The sequence below is a fragment of the Puma concolor genome, chromosome D1, assembly GCF_028749965.1.
Source record: "Puma concolor isolate L17-30 chromosome D1, mPumCon1.1.hap2, whole genome shotgun sequence".
Lineage (NCBI taxonomy): Eukaryota > Metazoa > Chordata > Mammalia > Carnivora > Felidae > Puma > Puma concolor.
Window position 1 is genome coordinate 55,869,938 of NC_141676.1, and position 25,650 is coordinate 55,895,587.

The 25,650-nt window shown below is 39.8% G+C and overlaps 1 protein-coding gene and 1 pseudogene across 1 annotated transcript; both read right to left on the minus strand.

Annotated features, from left to right (window-relative positions):
* Window positions 1–6,275: 6,275 nt before the first annotated feature.
* Window positions 6,276–7,219, minus strand: LOC112865946 (olfactory receptor 52B4-like; annotated as a pseudogene).
* A 13,705-nt stretch (window positions 7,220–20,924) lies between these two features.
* LOC112865517 (olfactory receptor 52B4-like) lies at window positions 20,925–21,917 on the minus strand. Its single transcript, XM_025928620.2, has one exon. The coding sequence runs from the start codon at window positions 21,867–21,869 to the stop codon at window positions 20,925–20,927; it is 945 nt and encodes a 314-aa protein (XP_025784405.2). The 5' UTR covers window positions 21,870–21,917.
* Window positions 21,918–25,650: the final 3,733 nt, after the last annotated feature.

Below are 25,650 nucleotides of genomic sequence, written 5' to 3' on the forward strand. Positions count from 1 at the left end.
CCATCTTCCCAGGTCTGCAGATATAATATCTTTAGAGTACTCATTCTATAAGCCAATGTAATAATGCTCCCATCAAAATATGTAGGGTAACAGAATGGATAAGAAAACAAGATCCATCTACATGCCGGTTACAAGAGACCCACTTTAGACCTCAAGACACCTTCAGATTGAAAGTAAGGGGATGGAGAACTATCATGTTAATGGTTGAAAAAGAAAGCCACAGTAGCCATATTTATATTAGACAATCTAGACATTAAAATAAAGACTGTAACAAGAGATGAAGACAGGCATTATATCATACTTAAGGGGTCTATCCACCAAGAAGACGTAACAATTGTAAACATGTATGCGCCAAATGTGAAAGCACCCAAATATATAAATCACTTAATCACAAACATAAAGAGACTCATCCATAGTAATACCATAATAGTAGGAGACTTCAATACCCCACTCACAACAAGGGACAGATCATCTAATGAAAAAATCAACAAGGAAACAATGGCTTTGAATGACACACTGGACCAGATGGCCTTAACAGATATATTCAGAGCATTTCATCCTAAAGCAGCAGAATATACATTCTTCTCCAGTGCACATGAAACCTTCTCCAGAATAGACCACATACTGGGACACAAATCAGCCCTCAGCAAGTACACAAAGATCGAGATCATACCGTGCATATTTTCAGTCCACAACACTATGAAACTTGAAATCAACTACAAGAAAAAATTTGGAAAGGTAACACATACTTGGAGACTGAAAAACATCCTACTAAAGAATGAATGGGCTAACCAAGAAGTTAAAGAGGAGATTAAAAAGTATATGGAAGTCAATGAAAATGGTAACACCACAACTGAAAACCTCTGGGATGCAGCAAAGGCGGTCATAAGAGGAAAGTATATAGCAATCCAGGCCTTCCTAAAGAAGGAAGAAGATACACAAGAAGGTCTCAGATACACAACCTAACCTTACAACTTAGAGAGCTGCAAAAAGAACAGCAAATAAAACCCAAAACCAGCAGAAGACAGGAAATAATAGAGATTACAGCAGAAATTAATGCCATCGAAACAAAAAAACAAAAAAACAAAACAAAACAAAAAAAAGTAGAACAGATCAATGAAACCAGAAGCTGGTTCTTTGAAGGAATTAACAAAATTGATAAACCACTAGCCAGTTTGATCAAGAAGAAAAAGGAAAAGACCCAAATAAGTAAAATCAAGAATGAAAGATGAGAGATCACAACCAACACAGCATAAATAAAAACAATAATAAGAGAATATTATGAGCAATTATATGCCAATATAATGGGTAATCTGGAAGAAATTGACAAATTCCTAGAAACATGTACACTACCAAAACTGAAACAGGAAGAAATAGAAAATTTGAACAGACTCATAACCAGTAAGGAACTCGAATTAGTAATCCAAACTCTGCCAAAAAACAAGAGTCCAGGGCCAGATGGCTTTCTAGGGGAATTCTATCAAACATTTAAGGAAGAGTTAACACCTATTCTCTTGAAGGTGTTCCAAAAAATAGAAATGGAATGAAAACTTCCAAACTCTTTCTATGAGGCCAGCATTACCTTGATTCCAAAACCAAAGACCCCACTAGAAAGGGGAACTACAGACAAATTTCCCTGATGAAAATGGATGCAAAAATCCTCAACAAATTAACCAACCATATCCAACAATACATTAAAAAAAAATATTCACCAACACCAAGTGGGATTTATACCTGGGATTCAGGGCTGGTTCAATATCCACAAGACAATCAATGTGATTCATCACATCCATCAAAAAAAAAAAAAAAAGACAGGAACCATATGATCCTCTCAATACATGCAGAGAAAGTATTTGACAAAATACAGCATCTTTCTTGACAAAAACTCTCAATAAAGTAGGGATAGAAGGATCATACTTGGAGATCATAAAAGTCATTTATGAAAGACCCACCACTAATATCCTCAATGGCGAAAAAATAAGAGCTTTCCCCCTAAGGTCAAGAACAAGACAGGGATGTCCACTCTTGACACTGTTATTCAACATAGTATTGGAAGTCTTAGCCTCTGCAATCAGACAACACAAAGAAATAAAAGGCATCCAAATCAGCCAGGAGGAGGTGAAACTTTCACTCCTCGCAGATGACACGATACTCTATATGGAAAACCCAAAAGATTCTACCAGAAAACTGCTAGAAATGATCCATGAATTCAGCAAAGTGGCAGGATATAACATCAAAGCACAGAAATCGGTTGCATTCCTATACACCAATAATGAAGCAACAAAAAGAGAAATCAAGGCATCGATCCCATTTACAGTTGCACCAAAAACCATAAAATACCTAGGAATAAATCTAACCAAAGAGGTAAAAAATCTAGACACTGAAAACTATAGAAAACTTATGAAAGAAACTGAAGAAGACACCAATAAATGGAAACATATTCCATGCTCCTGGATAGAAAGAACAAATATTGTTAAAATGTCAATACTACCCAAAGTAATACACATATTCAATGCAATACCTGTCAAAATAATACCAGCATTCATAGAGCTAGAACAAACAATCCTAAAATTTGTGTGGAACCACAAAAGACCCCAAATAGACAAAGCAATCTTGGAAAAGAAAACCAAAGCTGGAGGCATCACAACCATGGACTTCAAGCTGTATTACAAAGCTATAATCATCAAGACAGTATGATACTGGCACAAGAACAGACACTCAGATCAACAGAATGGGATAGAGACCCTAGAATTGGACCCACAAACACATGGACAACTAATCTTTGACAAAGCAGGAAAGAATATCCAATGGAATAAAGGCTCTCTTCAGGAAGTGGTGCTTGAAAACTGGACAGCAACATGCAGAATGACTTTGGACTACTTTCTTACAGCATACACAAAAATAAACTCAAAATGAATGAAAGACCTCAATGTAAGACAGGAAGCCATCAAAATCCTCAAGGAGAGAGTAGGCATAAATCTCTTTGATCTTGGCCATAGCAACTTCTTACTCAACAAGTCTCCAGAGGCAAGGGAAACAAAAGCAAAAATGAACTATTGGGAACTCACCAAGATAAAAATCTTCTGCAGAGTGAAGGAAACAATCAGCAAAACTAAAAGGCAACTGGTGGAATGGGAGAAGATATTTGCACATGACATATCAGATAAAGGGTTAGTATCCAAAATCTACAAGGAACTTATCAAACTCAACACCCAAAAAACAAATAATCCAGTGAAGAAATGGGCAAAAGACATGAATGGACACTTCTCCAAAGAAGACATCCCAATGGCCAACCGACACATGAAACAATGCTCAACATCACTCCTCATCAGGCTAATGCAAATCAAAACTACAGTGAGATACCACCTAACACCTGTCAGAATGGCTAACATTAACAACTCAGGCAACAACAGATGTTGGCGAGGATGGGGAGAAAGAGGATCTCTTTTGCACTATTGGTGGGAATGCAAGCTGGTGCAGCCACTCTGGAAAACAGTATGGAGGTTTCTCAAAAAATTAAAAATAGAACTACCCTATGACCCAGCAATTTCACTACTAGGTATTCATCCAAGGGATACAGGTGTGCTGTTTTGAAAGGGCACATGCACCCCCATGTTTATAGCAGCACTATCAACAATAGCCAAAATATGGAAAGAGCCCAAATATCCATCGTTGGATAAATGGATAAAGAAGATGTGGTGTGTGTGTATATATATATATACACCCACACAGTGGAGTATTACTTGGCAGTCAAAAAGAATGAAATTTTGCCATTTGCAACTATGTGGATGGAACTGGAGGGTATTATGCAAAGCGAAATTAGTCACAGAAAGACAAAAATCATATGACTTCACTCATATGAGGACTTGAAGAGACAAAACAGATGAACATAAGGGAAAGGAAACAAAAATAATATAAAAACAGGGAAGGGGACAAAAAGAAGAGACTCATAAATATGGAGAACAAACTGAGGGTTATGGAAGGGGTTGTGGGGGGGGGGATGGGCTAAATGGGTAAGGGGCACTAAGGAATCTACTCCTGAAATCATTGTTGCACTAGATTCTAATTTGGATGTAAATTTAAAAAAATTAAAAACAAAACAAGTTTAAAATAAAAAGAATCTAAAAATTAGCTACTAAGGAATTAGTTTCATGATGTCTATACTGGCTTTTCTCATGCTTTTCTTTCCTGGGAAATTATATATATATATATATATATATATATATATATATATATATATATATATATATATATATATATATATATATATATATATATATATATATATATATAGATCAAGTAACAACTGGAGAATGGTATCTTCCCGAATGGACAAAGACCCTTTAATGCTTCAAAGGATAATCTCTACCAGGATACAAACCCTAACAGTCCTTTCTATAATCTAGATGAAATGTATTTCAACATTTGTTTTTGTCTTTAAAACATCATCTGTGTTACTCTTATATAAATAACGAAGACCAACCAAATGAGAACTAGAAAAGTCCATTTATTCAGAGAGTACTGGTAGGGAAATCAGCCACTATGTCATTTGGATTTTGGCAGAGACTTAAAGGCAGGCAGGGGAATGGGAAAGTTTTAGAGTGGAAAAAGGGAAGACTTCAAATGTGCTCTAATTGAAGGCTGTTAAAGTGGAGAAGCTGTAGGTGAGCTAACTAGAAGTGGGGCATCCCATGTTATTGGTTAGGGGCACATATTTGTCTTTTCCTGGTTGGCCTAAGTTGGTAGCAGGAACAAAAATTAGAGAAGCTGTCAGTTATTCTTCAAGACCTGGATGTTTGGGGCTGACTGTTACAGGGTTCATTGTTTGGCTTCCTAGATTGATATCAGAGACAGCAGTCTGACTACAAGTCTTGACTTGTAGGAGGCTGGCTATTGTAGATAACAAATTGGTTTCCTGGGCAAGTTGCTTCAGGTTGTGGGTCAGTGTTCTATATTTATATATGGTCTGGTCATTGTCCCTCTGTGTATTCAGTCACTGCATAAAACAAGAAAATAAAATTTACATTTTCAGAGAATTGAACTCTTAAAAGTATCATCAGACTTTGATTTTTTCATAGATTTTTTGTTTTCTAATGCCTGAGATAAAACATCACCAAGTAAGAAAAAAAAAGAAAAGGGCTCAGAGCCACAGAGTGGTGAGATGTCACAGGGATTACAATCTTACATGGGATGTTATGATGGTTAATTTTACGTGTCAACCTGGCTAGACTTTGGTGCCCAATTATTTGGTCAAGCACCAGTCTAGATGTTGCTGTGAAGATATTTTTTAATGTGATTAATATTTAAATCATTAAAGTTTGAGTAAAGCAGATAACCCTCCATAAGGTGTATAGGCTTCATTCAATAAGTTAAGGGCCTTAAGAGCAAGACAGAGGAGAATGGAATTCTGCCTTCAGATTGCAACATGGTATTTCTGTGTGAGTTGCCAGCCTTCTAAACCAAAACCATAACATCAACTCTTTCTTTCATGAAAAGGAAGAAATAAAACTTTATTTTTCTGAAAACAACATGGCTGTACATATGCAGGAAAAACTACAGATAGAATCTACAACAACAACAAAGCTACAAGAACTAGTAAGTGGAATAAGGTAAAGCTGCAGGATGAAGGTCAACATACCAAACAATTGTATTTCTACAGATGTAGAATTCAATATTGTTTGGCAATTTTGGAAAACAATGCACATTTGGAAAAGAAAAATTTTTTAAATACCACTTATAGTAGCTTCTCAAAACAAACTTCTGAGGGACTAAACACACAAACAGCAAACAGCAACAGATTCATTGATACAGAAAACAAACTGGTGTTACCAGAGGGAAGAGGGGTCTGGGGATGGGAGAAATTAGGTGAAGGGGATTAAGATGTACAAATTGCCAGTTATAAAATAAGTCACAAGGATGAAAAGAAGAGTTTGGCAACTGTCAGAAGAAAATCACTGCTCAAGATTCATCTCATGTAATTCTCCAGTCTAGGGTTAGAGAGGTAAGTGAAGAAGACACAGAGAGGTGCCCTGATCTAGTTCTCAGTTCTATGGGGAGAAAGTTAACCAAGGCCCCAAACACTGATATTCAATGACATATTAGAGACTTTGGAAGAAACATGTACAAAAATCACATTCATGCAATTTCACTAGAAACAGCAACACCTGGAGTCATTTGACTAGTATCTTACCTGCTGCCATAAACTGGTGCTAAAGCTTATTCCATCCATGGAGAGGATTGCTAACAAAAAAAGAATGCCAGCTTCCACATCAAAATTATTTCTGCTTTGTAAACAATGCATAAACCACCTGGTCCCAGATCTGTTTGGTCTTTATCCCATAAATGATGGGATTTAGCATAGGAGGAGCCAGAATGTAGATACTGGCCAGCAGAACATGAATGTGGGGTGTGATGTGGCATCCAAACTGCTGAGTAAGTGTTGTAAAGATCCCAGGTCCATAAAAGAGGACAATGACACAGACATGGGAGCCGCAAGTATTGAGAGCTTTGTGACAAGCATCTCCAGAAGGGACGCAGACAACAGCGTGGAGAATCAGCACATATGAAATAAAAATTAGCACGATACCTAAGACCACTGTTGACATTAGGACAAAACCACATACCAGATGTTTAGTCATATGTCATTACAGGAAGCACGGGCCAAGACAGTATGATTACAGGCTGTGTTTGGGAGGATGCTACTTTTTCAAAAAGCCAATCTTTTCAGAAGAAACATTATAGGGAAAATTGTACCATAACTTCTCAGAAAGATAGTCAATCCAACTTTCCCAATCAGTGCACATGTAAGAATAGTGGTGTATCTCAGTAGGTAGCATACGGCAATGTAGCAGTCAAACTCCATCACCAGCAAGATCCCTGACTCAGAGATGAAGGTGGTATGGATGAAGAAGAGCTAAGTGATGCAGTGATCCAGAGAGATCTCCCCAGCACGGAACCAGAAGATGTCCAAGGCCTGAGGTACTGTGCATGTGAAGAGGACAACGTCTGCTCCAGCCGGCATGCAGAGGAAGAGGTACATGGGTTCGTGGAGGCTGCGCTTTGTGAGGATAATGCAGATGAGCAGGCTGTTCCCAAGCAGGGCGATGACATAGGAAACGAAGAAAGGGATGGAAGCCCACACATGCTGGTCCTCAAGGCCAGGAATGGCCAGCAAACAGAAGACCATGTGACTAACAGCAGTGTGGTTTAAGGTAGTCATGCCTGGATCAGACAACCTTCCTATTAACAGAGAGGAAAATTCAGTTCATACACCAAGATTGTTTTTGCTGTTACCAGCAGCTTTTCACATTTATCTAATTCTATTCCATTCTGAAGGTGCCAGGAACTATGATACTAAAGGTAAATAAGATGATTTGTTCAAGCAAAGGGGAAAAAAAAACAGAGAGAGAGAAACAAACCAGGAAAGAGACACTTAACTACAGAAAACAAACTGCAGGTTGACAGAGGGGAGGTGGGGAGGAGATGGGTGGGGAATAGGTGAAATAGGTGATGGGGATTAAGGAGAGCACTTGCTGAGATGAGCACCTGGTGTGTATGGAAGTGTTAAATCATGGAGCACCTGAGTGGCTCAGTGGGTTAAGCATCCGACTTCAGCTCAGGTCATGATCTCATGGTTCTTGAGTTTGAGCCCTGCGTCAGGCTCTGTGCTGACATCTCAGAGCCTGGAGCCTGCTTCAGATTCTCTTTCTCTGACCCTCCTCTGCTCGCCTTTGTGTCTCTCCCAAAAATAAATAAACGTTAAAAATTTTTTTTAAAAAAGGAAGTGTTAAATCACTGTATTGTACACCTGAAACTAATATAACACTGTATGTTAACTGGAATTTAAAAACTTTTTAAAAATAAAAAATAAATTTTTAAAAAGATACGGTTTGTTTTCTAAATAAGTTCCTAAGCTCATAAGAGACATTTACATTAATTAAAATTAAATTATTTTTTTTTAATTTTTTTTTCAACGTTTATTTATTTTTGGGACAGAGAGAGACAGAGCATGAACAGAGGAGGGGCAGAGAGAGAGGGAGACACAGAATCGGAAACAGGCTCCAGGCTCTGAGCCATCAGCCCAGAGCCCGACGCGGGGCTCGAACTCACGGACCGCGAGATCGTGACCTGGCTGAAGTCGGACGCTTAACCGACTGCGCCACCCAGGCGCCCCATAAAATTAAATTATTAAGTTGACATATTAGTTATACAAGTAAATTTTAGTATGGAAACACAATGGAAGTAATTCTCATTGTTTATATTTGTAATGGTTTTAAGAATGACTTCATATCTGAACTTAGCCTTGAAAATAAAGTAGGATGCCATCAGGTTGAGGAAGTATCCAGTAATGAATGGGGGAAAGTCATCTGGGAATTCAAGAAGAAATGCTTGGCCCACAAATGCAAAATATGTCTAAAGCAGCTTTCAGCTCTGTGAGGCTGTGATGTGGCAAATTTGGAGCAGTTGGAAAAAAAGATGGCAACAAAAGTAGACTGACTCTGAAAATAAATTAAAGGGGATGAACTTCATCAGTTAGGAAAAAAGATCAGCCATGAACAGTTTTGAAATTGGAAAGCACTTTGGATATATTTATCTGACAACTATGTGGAAGAGAGAAGTGATGGAAAAAGAGAGCAAAGACTGGAATTTGATGAAGTTTGCCCTAGTGAGAGAAATTCATGTATTGATGAATTACTATTGCAGTGAAGTAAGATCAAGAAAGTATCATCTTAAAGTAGCTTCACATTTTTCGGCAGTGATATGAAAATGTTACTTACTACACATCATTCATTTCTTCTGCCAACACAGGCTAGTAAGGACTGTCACTATCCACTGTTGCAGGGACGATGGCCAGAGTCGCAAAAGATGAGTCCGCAAACAAACTGCAGTTAAGTGAAGGTCCTCGTACTAGAGTCGGAATGAGGCCCCAACTCCAGAATGAAGCTTCTTTTTATTAGGATAATTGCTAAAGACTACGTGCGTAAAGTCAGCTAAGCAAGTGTGTTAATCAATCTAATGGTTTAGCTTTTCAAGGTTGAATTTCAAGTTAATTGGTTTTTATAACACTGGGAAGGGTCAGGTGTAAAGGAGGATCCGGCCTTGGACAATGTTAATGGCTCTAGGCTTTCTGAGCCGCAGCTGTGTAAACATGTCCTAAGGTTTTGCACCTTCTCCAGCCCTTCCCTTTTGAAGTGTTTTCCTTTGATGCTTCTCTCCTGCATCTCCCACAATCCACTTCTTAGAACAGAAATTTCAGCCTCAAAAAAAACAACTCAAAGCACAGAGCTGGAAACCTTTCAAAATTTCCTGGACGTAATTTCCTCATCTTTGAAATGGGTTAAGAAAAAGAGACCTTTCTAAACAACTGGAAGTGAGATGCCCTCCCGACCTGGGGCAGGTTCAAGGGGTGAGCGCAGTGGAACAAAGACAGCCCCCCAACAGGCAGCCATATCCTACCCCCTTCACCACAGGGTCAAGACCAGGAATAATACTACAAAGTCTTCATAATTACTTATCATTGAAACTCCACCCACTTTTGCTATTTGCTTCATTGCTAATGTCTCTAAAAAGAAAAGGGGTAAATTTTTGGTGAAGACACAGAACACTGTGTCCTGAATCCAAGCCAGAAGAAGTGCGAGAAGCTGAGAGATGGCTCTGTTGTCCAGTGTCCTACAGAAGAAAGAACCAGGTGCTAACATGGATCGAGGGAAAGCAGGACTGTGAGGACTGGTGGAGAAGACAGAAAAAGAAGTTATTGTCTTCATCATTGTATTCACTCCATGTCTGCTCAGTGCCTTGCACGTAGTAAGTGCACATGTAAATAATAGCCTCGCTTCCAGGTTTGTTCTCCTCACCTATAAATTTAACATCGAGGGGGTGCCTGGGTGGCTCAGTTGGTTGAGCGACTAACTTTGGGTCAGGTCATGATCTTGTGGATCACGAGTTCAAACCCTACATCGGGTTCCATGCTGACATCTCAGAGCCTGGAGCCTACTTCAGATTCTGTGTCTCCCTCTCTCTCTTCCCCTTTCCTACTCATGCTTGCTTGCTCTCTCTTTCTCTCTCTCTCTCAAAAATAAATAAACATTTTTTAAAAATTAAATTTAATTTCCAGACTAGGAAAATCCAGTCCTATTTTCATTGTTATATTGCCCCTGAGAAATGGCTAACACTGTCCTGAAAATAAAATCACATGAACAGAGCCCCCAAGAGGCTTGTGAAGTTGTGCATGGATGGACAGCAGCTACCACTAGGTCAGTCTGTGGCCACACAACAACTATAAGAATAAATAGGGATGGGGGAAAGCCATCCTGCTGGAGAAGTAGATAGAAATCGAAATTGCTATGAAAATGCCATTGGGGGTGATGGACAAGTGTGTGTGCCACTATACTGGCAAAGGAATAGCAGGAAAAAGTGATGAAGGGAAAGAAACTAAGTCTCAAGTAACTAGAAAGAGAAGAAGAGGACCAGCTTACGCAGGTTGACGGACTCTGGATATCTTGGCAGCAGCACACAGAAGGGTTCTTTGGAGTAGAAAAGAATATAGGCTACGGAGCTTGCCAGTTGGGGGCTGGTCTCTGGGTGAACTTGCATGAACTGGAATGGCTCCTTATGTAACTCATGGCCACCTTAAAAACCTTCTCGAGTGACAGGACACCTGGGTGGCTCAGTTGGTTAAGCATGGTCTCTTAGTTGACTTCAGCTCAGGTCATGATCGTTGAGTTCAAGTCCCGCATCAGACTCCACATTGACAGTGTGGAGTCTGCTTGGGATTCTCTCTCTCTCTCTCTCTCTCTCTCTCTCTCTCTCTCTCTCTCTGCCCCTCCCCCCCCAAAATAAATAAACTGAAAAAAAAAAACAAAAAACCACAACCTTCTCAAGTGCCTCATGAAGGCTTCTGCAACTTTGATCCAGGCATCTTCAATCCCCTGGACAAGTTGCCTCTATCCCTGATTTGTGCTGTGGAGCCATGGCACCAACCCAGGGCCCTCTCACTGTCTGTCCCCTACATCAGGAGTGTGCTCACATGATGCCTCTTGCCACAACTCATTCTTTCCCCTCCTTTGATTTCACAAGAAGTCTAATCACCAGAGCACCTACCTCAGAGATATTAGCCTATTGTCAGTGTTTCCCAATTGACTGTAAACTTTCTGAGGTCTGTTTAAGATATGTATGCTCCCATAATCCAGAACACTGAGGCACCATGTGATTACTCTGTAATGATAAATACTGGATGGAAAGTATAAAGGGTGATGATAGGAGCCATGAATGAGGCTCTTCTGATGCCTAAAATGTTCACAGTAATCAAGGTCTGCTGCTAGTGTGGAATCCTCTCTGGAGGGACTTGAGGCTCCAAGCACACTGAGAGCCAAAGTGTGGGTGCAAGCCCAAAGTCTCCCCCCTCTCCCCTCCTAGACAGCCCTTTACATTCTACTGGAACAGTCCATACTTGTACCTCCACTCTAGGGGTGTGCTGGTAAAACAGCTCCTTAAATTTTTTTTTAGAAGCCCCAGTTTTACAGTGCCTGACAATTCCTTAGGTGAAAATATTCCTGTGTCGTCAGCTTCAAACTATGAAGAGGATATCCCTATATGCATATTATATATTGCATATATATAATAAGAAATATTATATATATATATGTGTGTATATATATATATCTATATATATATATATATATATATATATATCTTAAACAGACAATTCTCAGACCTCAGAAACACTGACTACAGGCCACTGTCCTTGAGGTAGGCAGTCTGATGATCAGAACGCTCTTGCAATCAGAGGGGACAGAATGAGCTTCAGCCCCTGCTGCTGTCCCTGTTCAACACACCTGACTCCCCACAAAAGTCCTAATACTTTCAACCATCAGCCTTATGCCCCATAACCCCACAATTCCTGGTCTTCTTCCTGAAATTTCATTTCATAGCAATTAAAGTTTCACCTGCTTCAAAGGGAGTCCTCACGAGCTACAATGGGATGAATCAAGTAAAGGCTGAGAAACAGGCATCAGGCAGCAGACATTTATGCATTTGCCTAAAGACTGCAGAGGAAGCTGATACCCAAGGGACCATAGCAGAATGTACATGGTCAGGTCCTGATGGTTCCTCAGTCATGCCCACACCAGCTGTTCCTCCAACCAAGATTACATGTATACACGTATTATTTTCAAGAAATTCAATGTTAGCATTGTTATGTGAAATATCCCTATTTCCATTATAATGGGAAGTAGTAAGCATTAATCCCATTATCAATCAAAAAATATAACTTGAGGAGGAGGGGCCAAGATGGTGGAACAGTATGGAAGGTTTTTTTGTGTCTCACATCCATGAAATACACCCAGATCAACACTAAACCATCCTGCACACCTAGAAAACTGATTGGAAGATTAACGCAACAATCTGCACAACCTGAACCACAGAATTCAGCAGGTACGCAGCACTGACAGGTGAACTGGGGGAGAGAGAAGCTGCGGAGGGCAGAGAGCCACTTTTGTATGTAGAGAGAGGAAAGAGATGGGGGGTGGGGGGAGTATGGGGAAAGCACCCCCCCCAAAGCAGCTGGAGAGAAAGTGAAAAAGTGGAAACAGCTGTAGGGACTGAAGAATAAAGGGAGAAAGGAGAAAGGAGAGTGTTTAAATTCCATTAAGACTCTATATAAACAGGGGGAGCACAGAGTCTGAAATGCCGCAGCTCGATGCCTGGTGGTGCTTTGGTGGGAAAGGTGAATCCCCAGGAGCAGAGAGTGAGACCTGCCAGGTGTGCAGGCAACATGGGGAGAGGAGGTTCCCCTGCTGGAGGACATTTGGTAGAGGCTGTGAGGCCACCAAGGTCCCAGCAGACCCCAGAAAACAACTACATTTGCTGGTGCTGGAACAAGGACATTAAGGGGGAAGCCTGGTGCCAGATGTGTGTTGTGACTTACCATAATCCCTGAAACACTGCTGCTACACAATCTCGTGAACTTTTTCTGGGGCGGGCTGGCACCCAGTCGCAGTCTCTGGGCATCAGCAGCAGCATGGTCCCCCAAACATTCCTGGGTGCAGCTGGGTGACCAAGCCATTGCTTGGTGAGACCCTCCCCCAGGGGATCTGAGTGGGCCCAAGCCGCAGTCCCTCACAAGTGAGGGGTCGGGAAACACAGCCGCATCTGAGATAAAACTCAGGAGGGAGGTGCCCCCTGGCAACCTGACGGCTTGGTCACAGACAGTGTAAAAGTGGGAAGTGGATGGAGGCCAGAGACAGAGGACTGGTGCACAATTGCTGGTCGGGGAGAGCACAGAGTTCCGACACTAGAGACTGAGTAGCTAGGTGATGCCATTTTCACTCCTCCCATGCATGTGCATACACACCTACAAGCACCATAATAATTCACCCCAATAAGCCAAGTAGAGCCATCTAGTGGAGAACAGAGCCATTACACTAAGCCCCTCCCAACTGGGCCAATCTCACTTTTCAGGAACACCACAAGTCTCTCCACCTGCTTAGTTTACAGATTATAAAGTGCTTCATAGTTTCACTTCTAGGGGAAAGGATGTAATTTCAATCATATTTCAGTCTACTGGCTTGTCCATCTATTCAATTATTGTTTCTTTTTTGTTTCTTTTCTTTTTCTTGAATACAGAAAGAGAAAAAATTTATTTTTATTTTCAATTTTTATTAAAAATATTTTTCTTTAATTTTTTTCTACTATATTTTTTAATTTTTTGTACATTTTTCAAATTCTATTTTACTTCCATCATTTCATTGTATTCTATTTCATTGTATTCATTTGTTCAAATTTTCAAATGTTTTCCTTTTTTTTCTTTTTTTTAATTTTCTTTTCCCTTTTTTCTCTAATCTGTGAAGATCCTTTCAACAACCAGATCAAAACACACTTAGGATCTAGCATCATTTATTTGATTTTTTTGTGTGGTTTTTAATTTTATAATTTAAAAAGTTTTTACCTTATTATTCATTTTCTTTCTTCAAAATGATGAAATGAAGGAACTCACCCCAAAAGAAAGAGCAGGAAGAAACAACAGCCAGGGACCTAACACAGACACAAGCAAGATGTCTTAACCAGAATTTAGAATCACAATAATAAGAATACTAGCTGGGGTTGAAAATAGATTGGAATCCTTTCTGCAGAGATAAAAGAAATAAAAGCTAGTCAGGATTAAATAAAAAATGCTATAACTGAGCTGCAGTCTCCAATGGATGCCTCAGTGGCAAGGATGGGTGAGACAGAACAGCAAATCTGCGATAGAGAGGACAAACTTATGGAGAATAATGAAGTAAAAAAAAAGAGGGAGAATAAGGCAAAAGAGTGTGATTTAAGAATTAGAGAAATTGGAGCACCTGGGTGACTCAGTTGGTTAGGCGTCTGACTTCAGCTCAGGTTATGATCTCCCAGTTCATGGGTTTGAGCCTGTGGTGGACTATATGCTGACAACTCAGAGCCTGGAGCTTTCTTCAGATTCTGTGTCTCCCTCTCTCTCTGCCCCACCCTGGCGCCTGCTCTCTCTCTCTCTCTCTCTCTCTCTCAAAATTAAATAAACATTAAAAAAAAGAAGATTTAGAGAAATCAGTGACTCATTAAAAAGGATCGTCAGAATCAGAGGGGTCCCAGAAGATGAAGAGAGAGAAAAAGGGGTAGAAGGGTTATGTGAGCAAATCATAGTGGAAAACCTTCCTAACCTGGGTAAAGACACATACATCAAAATCCAGGAAGCACAGAAGACTCCCATTAGATGCAACAAAACCCGACCATCGACAAGGCATATCATAGTCAAATTCACAAAATACTCAGGTAAGGAAAGAATCATGAAAGCAGCAAGGGAAAAAAGTCCTTAAGCTACAAGGGAAGACAGATGAGGTTTGCAGCAGAAGTTTCCACAGAAACTTGGCAAGCCAGAAAGGAGTGGCAGGATATATTCAATGTGCTGAATCAGAAACATATGCAGCCAAGAATTCTGTATCCAGCAAGGCTGTAATTCAAAATAGAAGGAGAGATAAAACGTTTCCCAGACAAACAAAAATTAATGGAGTTTGTGACCACTAAACCAGCCCTGCAAGAAATTTTAATGGGGACTCTCTGAGGGGAGAAAAGATGAAAAAAATACATACATACATACATACATACATACATACATACATACCAAAAGCAACAAAGACTAGAAAGTACCAGAGAACACCACCAGAAACTCCAACTCTACAAGCATCATAATGGCAATAAATTCATATCTTTCAGTACTCACTCTAAACCTCAATGGACTCAATGCTCCAATCAAAAGACATAGGGTAACAAAATGGATAAGAATACAAGATCCATCTATATGCTGTTTACAAGAGACCCACTTTAGACCTAAAGACACCTTCAGGTTGAAAGTAAGGGGATGTAGAACCATCTATCATGCTAATGGTCAACAAAAGAAAGCCAGAATAGCCATACTTATATCAGACAATCTAGACTTTAAAATAAAGATTGTAACAAGAGATGAAGAGAGGCATTATATTATAATTAAGGGGTTTATCCACCAAGAAGACCTAATAATTGTAAACATTTATGCACCAAATGTGAGAGCACCCAAATATATAAATCAATTAATCACAAATATAAGGAAACTCATTGATAATAACACCATAATAGTAGGGGACTTCAACACCCCACTTACAACAATGGACAGATCATCTAAACAGAAAATCGACAAGGAAACAATGGCTATATATATATATATATATATATATATATATATATATATATATGGATATATTCAGAACATCTCATCCTAAAGCAGTGGAATATACATTCTTCTCCAGTGCACATGGAACATTCTCCAAAATAGACCACACACTGGACACAAATCAACCCTCAACAAGTACAAAAAGATCAAGATCATACCATGCATATTTTCAGACCATAACGCTATGAAACTCAAAATCAAACACAAGAAAACATTTGGAAAGGTAACAAATACTTGGAGACTGAATAACATCCTACTAAAGAATGAATGGGTCAACCAAGAAGTTAAAGAGGAAGTTAAAAAGTACATGGAAGCCAATGAAAATGATAACACCACAACCCAAAACCTCTGGGATGCAACAAAGCAGTCATAAGAGGAAAGTATATAGCAATCCAGTCCTTCCTAAAGAAGGAAGAAAGGTCTCAGATACACAACCTAACCTTACACCTTAAAGAGCTGGAAAAAGAACAGCAAATAAAACCCAACACCAGCAGAAGACAGGAAATAATGAAGATTAGAGCAGAAATTAATGTTAGCGAAACCAAAAAAACAGTAGAACAAATCAATTAAACCAGAAGTTGGTTGGAGCATTAAGGAATCTAAGGAATCCCTGAAATCATTGTTGCACTCTATGCTAACTTTGATGTAAATTTAAAAATAATAAAATAAAATAACAAAGAAGAAATAAAGAAAAGGAAAAAAGAAAAGAAAAGAAAAGAAAAGAAAAGAAAAGAAAAGAAAAGAAAAGAAAAGAAAAGAAAAGAAAGAAAAGGAATGGGAAGACAAAGGGTTTGGGCTGGGGGCAGGAAATGTGGTGATGTGACTAAAAGCTATCTGGGGAAGGGATACAGGAAGTGGCAGAATATAAGGGTTTTTTTAGTAAGTTTGTACAGATCCATTTCAGCATGGATTCCCAGTCTCTGGGGATGACAATGTTCTTCCCTTTCTGGAACAGAAAGGGCACTTTTCTCAAGGGAAATTATATAGCTACTTTTTAGGTAGGAAGGGGTAATTCAGAGAATTCTTGTTGTATCTTCTGTTTCTTGAGCACCTTAAGCTCAAAATAATCAGTATTCCACAGTGGTATATGTTGGGATGGCATGTTTTGAACTCCTTATTGTAGTGGCCAAGGGCAGGCCGCTCCAAAATGCACCACTTTGGCACATTGATGATTTTAAGTAAAATTTACTTGAGAACAGCCAATGCAAAAGAACACGCTGACATCACCACCACCACCCCTTGCTTCCAGGAAATAATAAATCAATCTTCCATGTGAAAGATACCCTCCCTGTACCAGAGGGTAAAGAGACATCCTTATCACTAGAGGGGAATTTGAGCTGAGAAGTCTATATAAACAACCCTTGTTACATTTTACTAATTAACCTCCCCAGCCCAAGTTCTGTTTCAAATTCCTTCCAAATTGAAGCTCCCAAAGTTTTCTTTGTCCTGTTAACTCCTCACAAATATATTGTCTCTTTGTTTAAAAGTATAAAAACTACCTGCCTTAGTTATTTACTGAGGTCTCAATTTCATTACTTGGCCTCTGTACACATATAATAAAACTTCAGATTTTTTTCCTGTTAATCTATCTCTTGTCAATTTAATTCTTAGTCCAGTTGAAAGACCTCGACTGGCAGAGGAAACTGCTGCTTCCCTACAATATTGAAGGCTTTCCTGCTCTCCTCCTTCCTATCTCTTCAGGAATGTCTCTTGCCCCTCCTCTTCCATACACTGCTTTCCTCACCTTGCCACTATTCAGATTGGCCACTTCCTATTGTCAAGCCCTTGACCGCTGATTCTAGGTACTTGTCCACATTCAGCACAGGAATATGCAGGAAGAGTTCTCTCTCTCACAGTTGGGAGACTCGCACTTCTCACAGAAGTGACTGTCCTACCCTATCCCACAGTGCTCTCTACATTATTTATCACATTGTGTTTTAATCCCTTAATTTTTGTCAACTCTACTTTATGGACTCCCTAAGAAAGGGGACTGTGATACTGATTATCTCCAGGCCTTAGCTTAGTCCTGGTAATTTATAGTGGGCATAATTTAATGTTTGTTGAGTTATTCCTTTATTTACAAACTTTTGTTTGTTTAAGGTGTGTTTATTGAACAGTATATACCTAAATATGTTTTAAGCCTAAGAGTGTTCTTACATAAATGACTTGGATCCATTTATACAAGTAACTCATTCAATAGCTTACAGTGGTGGTAGTGCCTAGTATTTTTTTTTTTTAAACAAGTTGGAGCGGGAAGGAGATGGGATGACATTTGGCTTTTGTGAGGAGCATTCAGGCTGCACTATGGAATCGAAGACCCAGAGTAAGTGAAGGGAAAATACACATGGGAAACAACTTCTTTTTTCTTTTTTTTAGAGAGAGAGAGAGAAAAAGTGTGAGCGGGAGATAGGGACAGAGGGGGAGAGAGAAAGAATCTCAAGCAGGCTCCACATTCAGTGCAGAGCCTGATGCAGCACTTGGTCCCACAACCCTGGGATCATGACCTGAACCAAAATTCAATAGTTGGATGCTCAACCAACTGAGCCACCCAGGCATCCTGGGAAATAACTTCTTAAAGCAAACATTTACTTGCTGCTACTCAGGATGGCAGTCTCAGCATGAGTTCACATCCATGTCTGTGCTTGTCAGGCATTTGTGTTTCATACAAAGAGGGTTTGAGGAGTTGTTTTGACTCCATCTCTGTGGAATGTCTTTCCAGTACACCATTACATCCATCATTTCAAAAATAATGGTCTCATCTTGGGCTCATGCAATGGCTCCTGTGTCTAGCACAGACTCTATTCTACCTTCCAAAATAACATGCTGCTATAAATGTAACTGGTAAAAACACATGTTGTGGTTCTACTATTCAAGTGTTGGCTGTAATAGGCCAGCTCTCTAGAGCATCACAGGGTCCCCCCATTTCCTCTGGCCAAGAGTCAATGTCATATCAGTAGGATTATCCCTGGTCAAGAGTAGGAAGACAATTTCCAGTGTCTGTGACCAGTGTTCTACAAAAAATTTCTTTTCCCTTTTTAGGGATTAATACTTACCAATGGCCCTTTCACAACTTACTGATGTAGGTCATGAACAAGTTAAGTGATGGTATCTTATAGACTGCTATAGTTAATATTCCACCTTTTCCTTTTTTAATGTTTATTTATTTATTTTTGAGTGAGAGGGAGAGCACAAGTGAGGGAAGGGCAGAGAGAGAGAGGCAGACACAGAATCCGAAGGAGGCTCCAGGCTCTGAGCTGTCAGCCCAGAGCCTGACACAGGGCTTAAACCCATGAGCAGTGAGATCATGACCTGAGCCAAAGTTGGACACTTACCCCACTGAACCATCTAGGAGTCCCAATATTCCACCTTTTCCAAACATACAACTACATATGTGTCTGTCTATATTTATGAGTATGTTTATTTTTTTTATTATTTTTACACAGATAAAGATACATACAGAAAAATATGGACAGATGCATACCAAATATTTAACAAATCTAATTGTCATATTTGAGATGAGTTCTTTTTTCCTGCTTTATTAAAGTATAATTGAGAGGTAAAAATTTATATATTTAAGGTATACAATGTGATATTTTGACATATGTATACATTATGTGTGAATGATTGCCACAATCAAGCTAATTAACATATCATTCACCTTTCATAGCTGCAATTTGAGTGAGGGGGGTGAGAACACTTAAAGTCAAATCTCTTAGCAAATACCAAATATGCAATAGGTTTTTTAAATTTATTTATTTATTTATTTATTTATTTATTTATTTATTTAGAGAAAGAGAGAGACAGAGAGAGAATCTCAAGCAGGCTCCACGCTGTCAGCATAGAGGCCAATGTGGAACTCAAACTCACAAACCCATGAGATCATGACCTGCACCGAAATCAAGAGTCAGACACCTAACCAGGTGCCCCTATGCAATGAAGTATTATTAACTCTCATCACCATGCTGTCCATAAGATCTCCAGAAGTCTTGGGGCGCCTGGGTGGCACAGTCGTTAAGCGTCCGACTTCAGCCAGGTCACGATCTCGCGGTCTGTGAGTTCGAGCCCCGCGTCAGGCTCTGGGCTGATGGCTCAGAGCCTGGAGCCTGTTTCCGATTCTGTGTCTCCCTCTCTCTCTTCCCCTCCCCCGTTCATGCTCTGTCTCTCTCTGTCCCAAAAATAAATAAACGTTGAAAAAAAAATTTTTTTTAAAGATCTCCAGAAGTCTTTTGTCCTGCATAACTGAAACATTGGGCCGTTTGTATGTGATTGTCCAGGGATATCACAAGATGTCTCAGAGGACATGAATTCAGTGAGGAATAATTTAACAACTTCCAAGACCAGAGCAATACCCTCTTTTTATAGGGGCCAAGGGAGGGTGCCCCAAAATGTGCCACTTTGGCACATTAATTATTTTCAATAAAAACTACTTAAGAAACAGTCAATGCAAGGACACTCAGACCCTTATCTGTCCCCCTGAAAGTAGAAAACAAATCATCCATGTGAAAAATATCCTCCCAGTGCCAAGAAGTACAAAGACATCCTTATCACCAGAGAAAGGTATTTTAAATTTGAGAACACTGTAGAAACAAATCTTTGTTCTCCTTTTCTAATCTACTACCTCAGCCTTAGTTCTGCTTAGAATTCCCTACTAATTTAAGCTCCCAAATACCTGTTTTCTTTATACTGTCAATTCTTCACAGATGTATTGTCCCTTTGTCTAAAAAGTATAAAAACTACCTGCCTTTGTCATTTCTTTAGGTCTCAATTTCATTATTGGGCTTCTGTGCACACATAATAAAACTTACTTTTTTTCTTCTGTTAACTAACTCAAGTCAACTTAATTCTTACTCCAGCTGGAACACCTTCAAGGGCAGAGAAAGAATTTTTCCTTCCCAACAATTTCATCTATAACCAAAAATCAGACTAGTGACATAAGGATACATGACTCTGGAAATTCATATGTCCAGCCACAGGCCCTGTTCAGGAGGTAGCCTGTTCAGTCAAACATGGCATGGCTCTCTCTGTTGCTTTGACAGAAGATGTTAAGTCCTCTCACCTCCCTGGTGAACCTGCCCCAGAAACAGAATTCACTAGGCTACTTCCTAGTAGTTGAGCTTGCCATTAGTGTTTCCACCCACTGCTTCCTCAGACCACATCATGGAGAACTAGAGGTGCTGAAAATACTGTTCCTCTTCCAAAGTCATTTCTGCTTTGGAAAAAATATGTGAACCACCTGCTCTCGGATTTGCTTGGTCTTAATCCCATAAATGATGGGATTCAGCATAGGTGGAACCAGAATGCAAACATTAGCCAATAATATGTGAATATGAGGTGGAATGTGGCGTCCAAACCGCTGAGTAAGGGTTGTGAAGATCGCAGGGCCATAAAAGAGGACAATGATGCAGACATGGGAGCCACATGTGTTGAGAGCTTTGTGGCGAGCATCTCGTGAAGGCATGTGGAAGACAGCATGGAGAATCAGCAGATATGAAACAAAAATTAACAGGACATCTAAGACCACTGTAGACACGATGACAAAAAGTCCATACCAGATGTTCACACTAATGTCATTACAAGCATATTTGGCCAAGCCAATGTGTTCACAATAGGTGTGTGGAATAATCTTATTTTGGCAGAAAGTCAATCTTTTCAAAAGAAATATTATGGGGAAGATCATACAAAAACTTCTCAGGAAGATGGTCACACCGATTTTCCCAATGAGTGCATGTGTAAGAATAGTGGTGTATCTCAGTGGGTAGCATATGGCAATGTAGCGGTCAAACGCCATCACCAGCAAGATCCCTGACTCAGAGATGAAAGTGCAGTGGATAATGAAGAACTGAGTGATGCATCGATCCAGGGAGATCTCCCCAGCACGGAACCAGAAGATGGCCAAGGCCTGAGGTACTGTGCACGTGGAGAGGACAACGTCTGCTCCGGCCAGCATGCAGAGGAAGAGGTACATGGGTTCGTGGAGGCTGTGCTTTGTGAGGATAATGCAGATGAGCAGGCTGTTCCCAAGCAGGGCAATGACATAGGAAATGAAGAAGGGGATGGAAATCCACACATGCTGGTCCTCTAGCCCAGGGATGCCCAGGAAGTGGAAGATTGTGTGGCTAATACCAGTGTGGTTTAAGGAAATCATACCTGTGGAGACTACCAGAGAAATCACCTTTGATTCATTGACAGAAATGAAAATACAGATTTTCTTGTAATATTCCTTGTGAAGTCACAAGGAGCTTTTGGCATATCGCATACTCTTCATCTTCTCTGAACATGCAAACAATAAGAAACATAAAAAGTCAATAGGACATGTTCTCTACCTCAATAAGTAATAGTCTAATTGACATGTAGATATCCCCAGCTAATCAAATAAAACATATTATTGTATTTTCCCCTCAATCAGAGGATTATGAATATACAAAGAAAATCATTATATGTCTGAAAAGGCTGTAAATAAGGTGTTTCTTGAACTTGAACTTGACCTTTTGGTAGGTAGTTTAACATAAGGAAAAGAATGAAAAAGGAGGGAAACAAGAAAATGTGGGTATTCAAATCAAAACATAGCCTATTCACTGAACAGTGTTTATTCAGCTCCAGGTAGCTTTGCATAGGGAATACTGAAGAAAGTAGGGTAGGTGTTTATACAGGCAGATTTGGCCTAATTGATGAAAATGAGATTTGATATCTCTCTGACTTCACCACATTCAGTTGGCTCACTTGTGACGAGAGTCAACAGACCTTTAAGAAGTAACATTGACAGAACCTGTGTGTACCTGAATGAGGCACTGCTCATGTTCACAACTTAAGAAACTAAGTTTAGAAATGATTGAATTTGGAAAATAAGGCATTATTGTTGGGAAAGGATGTCCATAATATTTGGAAGAATGAAAAGTGGAAATTTTATCAATTAGTTCTTAGTGTACATTCATTCATTCACTCAGTCATTTAGGAAGCAGTAACTATTTTTTAGACACCATATTACAAACTGGGGAAATAGAAAAAAATGGGAATTTGCCTGAGATCTGTGCTCATGGTTTCAAAGAAAATCAACTTCATAAGCAGATAGGTTGAAGAACTGGAGATAAATGTTAATTCCCCCTAGTGAAGGGGTAGTTTAAAATATCTAACTTAGTAGCTAAGGTATATCTTATGTTCATGAACATTATTTCTTCCACTCCAGTTACCCTCTTGGTGCCCCTGATTTTTCATTCTTGGGGGGGGAAAATCATCTCGAATTTCCACCCTTCAGGTGCTGGGAGAAAGTGTTTGCTATCAGAGTCACCAATCAAAGGAGTCCACTCAGCGGGCCTAGGTCAGGGCACTGTCTCCTATAGAGAATATGGCTGCTCTATGAGAAGGTTCTCTCTGGTGAGGGCAGCTGATCTCCTGCAGGAAAACCAGTGGAGTGGCATCAGAGGTATGTGAGGGCAGGTATGTACCCCACAGACCTGATTGTGAAAGGAAAGGAGAAAAATGGCAAGAAGGAAGAGGCCATGGAAGACATAAATCAACAAAGGCAGAGCTGGAGAGGGGGGCATATTATGGAAGCCAATGATGGTCATGGATTTGGGGAAAGGGAGAAGCAGAAGACATTTTATTAATTGGAGCCAAAGAGAGAAGCCAGGTGGCTCAGAGGTTGAGAATTTGCCTGTTTGGTTTGCCTGTTTGGTTCATCCTAAATGTCCCACTCAATGCTGCTCTCCCATAGTTCCCTTCTCACACCTGCCTGAGGTGTCCTGGTCTACTTCCCATACCATGATTTGGGAAGCCCAGCAGAGATCCCAGTCATTCTCTGGGCTCTTGTCTTGTTTTCCAAGAAAGATTTGAAGTAAGTCTATGTCATTTGTTTTCTCATGTTTAGTCAATTCACTATAGCACTTGCCATATATTGATTTCTTCTCTTTATTTAGCACCCTTCATTAACCTCACCTGCCCATATAGCTTCCCAGACCTCCTCTCCACTTCTGCTCTAACCAAACAGATTGGTATTTCTGGTCTTTTACCATTCTTAGTGCATGAGAGTCCTGTCTTGTCTGGCCTGCTCGGAACATAACACCAGCCCAATCCTTATCTTGATCTTGGAATCTTCCCCTCCACACACACATCTAATTCACTCACCAGCTCTTTGGAGATGACATTCAGCTTGTTGAGGAGCTGGGCATTGGGCTGTTTATATTCTTTCATGAGACCTCTTGAGGGAGGTAGTTACATCAGGACCCCAGGGACACAGCTGTCTCCATCACCCTTGCCCTCTTCCACATGGTCTGGATCCCAGATCCCTAAGTGCCATTCTCCCTCCCTAGCCTTCTCCTGACTATTTTCTCTCACACTCCTCCCACCTGCTTGGATCTCCATCCCGTATTGAATGTTCACATTTATGATGTTTCACTAAAAAAAGCTTTCCCAGCTAAACCAGCCTTGCTACAGGCCTCTTTTAATCCCTTCACTGGCATTAAATATAATTAAATTAGGGTTGCCTGGGTGGCTTGTCGGTTAAGCGTCAACTTCAGCTCAGGTCATGATCTCACAGTTCATGGGTTTGTGCCCTGTGTCAGACTCTGTGCTGACAGCTCAGAGACTGAAGCCTGCTTCAGATTCTGTGCCTCCCTCTCTCTCTGCCCCTCCCTCTCTCTCGCTCTCTCGCTCTCTCGCTCTCTCAAAAATAAACATTAAAAATGTTTAATGTAATTAAATGAATAGATAGTAAACTTATTTTCAATCTGCAATATGAACACATGCAATATGCAAAGATGACTTTCAATTTTTTTTTTCATGTGAAGGATGATGTTGCAGTTATATTCATCCCAGGATTGGTCATGAGATTTATATTTTGTTTTTGTTTTAAGTTTATTTATCTTAAGAGAAAGAGAGAGAGTGGGTAACAGGCACAGAGAGAGAGAGAGAGGCAGAGAGAGAGAGAATCCCAGGCAGGCTACTCTCTACCAGCTCAGACCCTGACTCAGGGCTCATATTCATGAACCATGAGGTCATAACCTGAACTGAAACCAAGAGTTGGAAGCTTAACCAATTGAGCCACCCAGGCACTCCAAGATTCAAATTCTGGAGTCACAGTGAGTTTTCATTTTTCCTAAGGGTTCCTAAATGTCCATGCACAATTTGTAGATCACATATGATTCTTGACATTTGTGACCCATTTTTATTTCATTTGCCACCTAGTAATGCTTGGTCACCAAAAATCCACATTTATGATTGCTAGAAGAAAAAATTCTCCTGCTTTCTTTATATTCTTTTATAAGTAATTTTATTTGATTTTGCTCATCCTGACTGTAGGTTGGGAACTTTTTTCAACTTGGAAATAACTTTATATTCTAACTGATTATAAAACCAATCTTGTACGTTATTGTTTTTAATCATATAACAAAGACAGGAAGAAGAAAATAATCCCACCTTCAGAAAAATGTGTCTTTTGATATAAATACATACAAGTATATTATCATAGCTAGTTCCCCATAGTTCCCCATATTTCATGCTCTTCTAAAAACTTATTAGTGAAAAGAAGGAAAAATTCTTTTCTACCCTTCAAGGTATACCAGTTGGACTAAGAATTAAGTGGACATTGATGCAGGATTGTTAAACCCAATAGTCAAGCCCGTGTCAGGCTCTGTGCTGACAGCTCAGAGCCTGGAGCTGCTTCAGGTTCTGCGTCTCCCTCTCTCTCTGCCCCTCCCCCCATTTCTCTCTCAAAAAATGAATAAACATTTTAAAAATCTAAAGAAAAAAACCCTTATAATTAATATAGCATTCAAAATAAGCAAAAGGAAATTGTTTCTTTAACAAGTGATATAGCCTATACTTCTAATTCTAACATACCACGTTTTGTTTGTGTGTTTAATGAAATCCAAAGGGCTCCTCATAATTTATGCCAGTGAAGAGACTTCCATGTTTACTTTCCTAGAGACCTC